At 44.4% G+C, this 2,980-nt stretch overlaps 1 protein-coding gene across 1 annotated transcript; it reads right to left on the minus strand.

The window, feature by feature from the left end:
• Window positions 1–2,042: 2,042 nt before the first annotated feature.
• H257_17970 (hypothetical protein) lies at window positions 2,043–2,552 on the minus strand (the record flags this gene model as incomplete). The annotated part of the gene is made up of 1 exon (XM_009846949.1): window positions 2,043–2,552. The coding sequence occupies one exon, from the start codon at window positions 2,550–2,552 to the stop codon at window positions 2,043–2,045; it is 510 nt and encodes a 169-aa protein (XP_009845251.1).
• Between the last annotated feature and the right edge of the window lie 428 nt (window positions 2,553–2,980).

Below are 2,980 nucleotides of genomic sequence, written 5' to 3' on the forward strand. Positions count from 1 at the left end.
GTCTTGTAGGAATGGTTTGGCTTTTTGGCGAAATTAATCGGATTTTGGGTCACATATATTGACGAAAACTGAAATTAAACGATACGCTGGTGGAATTATACATGTACCACTCCCTGGTTTGGTGAAATATAAGCGCGAAGTTTGTGGTCGCCACGAAATTAAATGGTGGTAACCGAAATAAGCTTGCATATATCGGAGATCTGACATACTGTACTCTAGTATACTGCAAGCTAAGCGAAATATAATGAAAAAAAGCTGAATTAACCGCAAAAAGGTGTACCAGTAGTAAATACATCCACGTACTTGGGCAGAAAACCATTTGAACAAATGCAGGTTCGATCTCAGTACTTTCTACTGTACCGATCGATGTACTCCTTCTGTCATGCGCACCCAAGGTTCTACAAGGGGCTTTCGGCTCGTGTACTGGTACTACTGTATAGTACAAGGGAGCATTCCTTCCCGATTAAGTAGTCGTTAAATGTCAATAACTGGCACTCAGGCAATTCCCCCATATTTTGAGATATGTTGGATCTAATGGCGTACCGGTAATTTGTGGCGTTTCGACGTGAGGGCCCTGTGGAGGCCAATGGTGTGTTCGTCCTACTTCGAAGTATTAGACTGTACCAAAAGTAGAAAAAGCGGTCCTTATCTAAATCGTTAAAAAAAAGAGGTAAATCGATTTTCATTGGCTCATGCTATTTCTAAAAACTGCTTGGAACTTCCCCTTACAACAAGAATAAAGACCTACAAACGTTAGGATACTGTACGGGTAAGTCGTAGGTATGGTGAGGGTACAGTAACATGAACTAAGGTGCAATGCCACTTGGTCACGTGTAAACATAACTACTGTACAACGAGCAGGGAGATGCGGGAACTGGACGAAAACTCATCATAACACGAAGTTATGTAACGTTAAGGCCAAAAAATCGAGGCATTTCTGGGTGGCGAAAGCAAATTCTGGAGTTCCTTCGGAGTCATCCAACTTATTGGAGAGGGACTTTGGCTGCTGTACTGATACGCTTTCTATCGCGCAAGTGTAGTGCTTGCATATTCAGAAAATTCGCGCCATTTTACATTGAAAACTGAGCAGTTCCGGATACTGAAGTGCATTTGCGGATGATATGCATATATCGAAAATGGACGAACTACGATGTTCGCTTTTCTCGAACCGTGCGATACTTAGCGCAATCCTACTGATACTACAAGATAGTCCATTACTAGCTCAGTCTATGCAGCATGGTCTACGCATGCACAGCTCTCTCTGGCATAAGACATCTTACCTGCATGTACACGCTTGTTCTTGAAATACGACGAATTGGGCAAGCTCGAAGTTGTCTTTCTCAACAGGTATTGATTCAGGCGACATGCAATAAGTTAAGGTGTTCTTGATAGTATTAGTTGTTGTTATGAGGAGTGAAGAGTTTCGTGACCCATTGCGCAGTATGTATTGAGAAATCGCTAACCTGCATCGCGCCTTACACGCATGTACAGTACATACGCCTGCACAATCTGCAGGATGTATAGATCGTTTTGCAAAACGTAAATAATTATGGGGATGAATAAAAATACGCATAAATATGTTCAAGCGAATAATCTTATGTAACTGTAGCTCGCATATATACGCCGTTTTGTTTCTGTGGAAGTGGCAGATTCAGTTCCTGGTTGACTTACACGTGGAAACTTGAATAATGTGCATGTACCACCTCGACAATGGTACACCATGATTTGAAGGAATCAAGGGCCCTTAATTCTTCACAGTGATGTGTTTGTGTCCTGTTCCCGCATCTCCCTGTACCGATTTGCGACTTATCTTGTCGGAATACAGTATTCATGCTATCGAGAATAGCTATGCAAATTATCCGACTAGTTTTACGGAATCTCCCGACGGTTTACTGTTACCCCATTTCATCATCTAACTCATTTGAGTATTCTCACGAAGCTTAACGGCGACGCAAAGCTTCGCTGGCCAGAGTAATTGCGACGTCAGCTCAGTGAATAGGGGGTATACAGTAGTGTGTTAGTAACATGACAGCTTAACTGGTTCAGATAATGGAGACAATAGCGGTAGCCAACGATGCTGCTATGAACCCAAGCCCCATGGCGGGCGCGGAGGAGGATTTCGTCCCTGCCGACTTGATAGACGCGGCGACGTTGTTGTTTGGTGGCGCTGTCGTGGTGAGGGGGTTGTCAATGCTTGAGATGTTTGGTGGTGCTGTCGTGGTGAGGGGGTTGTCAATGCTTGAGATAGTGGATACCCCATCGAGGCTGGCGAACAAGCTCACAACGTACGGTTTGGTGCTAGAAGGGGGGCACTTACACGATGCTGTCGTTTCATTCGCAGAGCTCACGGTACACGCGTTCACATTGAGCTTGTAGTTGATACCGGCAACCACTTGCGACTGCGCAGACGTGAATTCTGTTGCACAGAGTCGGGTGGTGTTGGCGGAGGCCTTGGACTGCTGCACGGCATCGAAGTACACTTTCTTGACATCGTCCACATTTGCAGTCGACCAACCACCAGCAATTCCAGGCTGTGAATCAGTGGTAGCCATCACAAGGCACGCCAATGTTGAGAGTGCAAAACACTTCATTCGTACAAGGCAAATGGAACAATGGAATTCTTCATGATTGTGTGTGTTCGTTCTGCACAAAGTCCAAGTGTTCGGGCCAAGCATCTGAGTTTGACGTTCATCAATTACTGTAAATATATCTACGAACTTGGACAGAGAACCATGTGAACGAATGCAGGTTCGATCTCAGTACTTTCGGCTGTACCGATCAATGTACTCCTTCTGTCATGTGTACCCAAGTTCTACAACGGGTTTTAGGATTCGTGTACTGTTACTGTAAGGAAGTATTAGACGGATTTTGGAAACACTGTCGTAGACTTTCCACGCACGGAAATTTTAATGCACGCGTCATGATTTACTGTTAGACAAAACTTCCTATTACCACATCCGCATGAGGAACGATATCCGTA

Source organism: Aphanomyces astaci (assembly GCF_000520075.1).
Source record: "Aphanomyces astaci strain APO3 unplaced genomic scaffold supercont1.129, whole genome shotgun sequence".
NCBI classification, from domain to species: Eukaryota; Oomycota; class Saprolegniomycetes; order Saprolegniales; family Verrucalvaceae; genus Aphanomyces; species Aphanomyces astaci.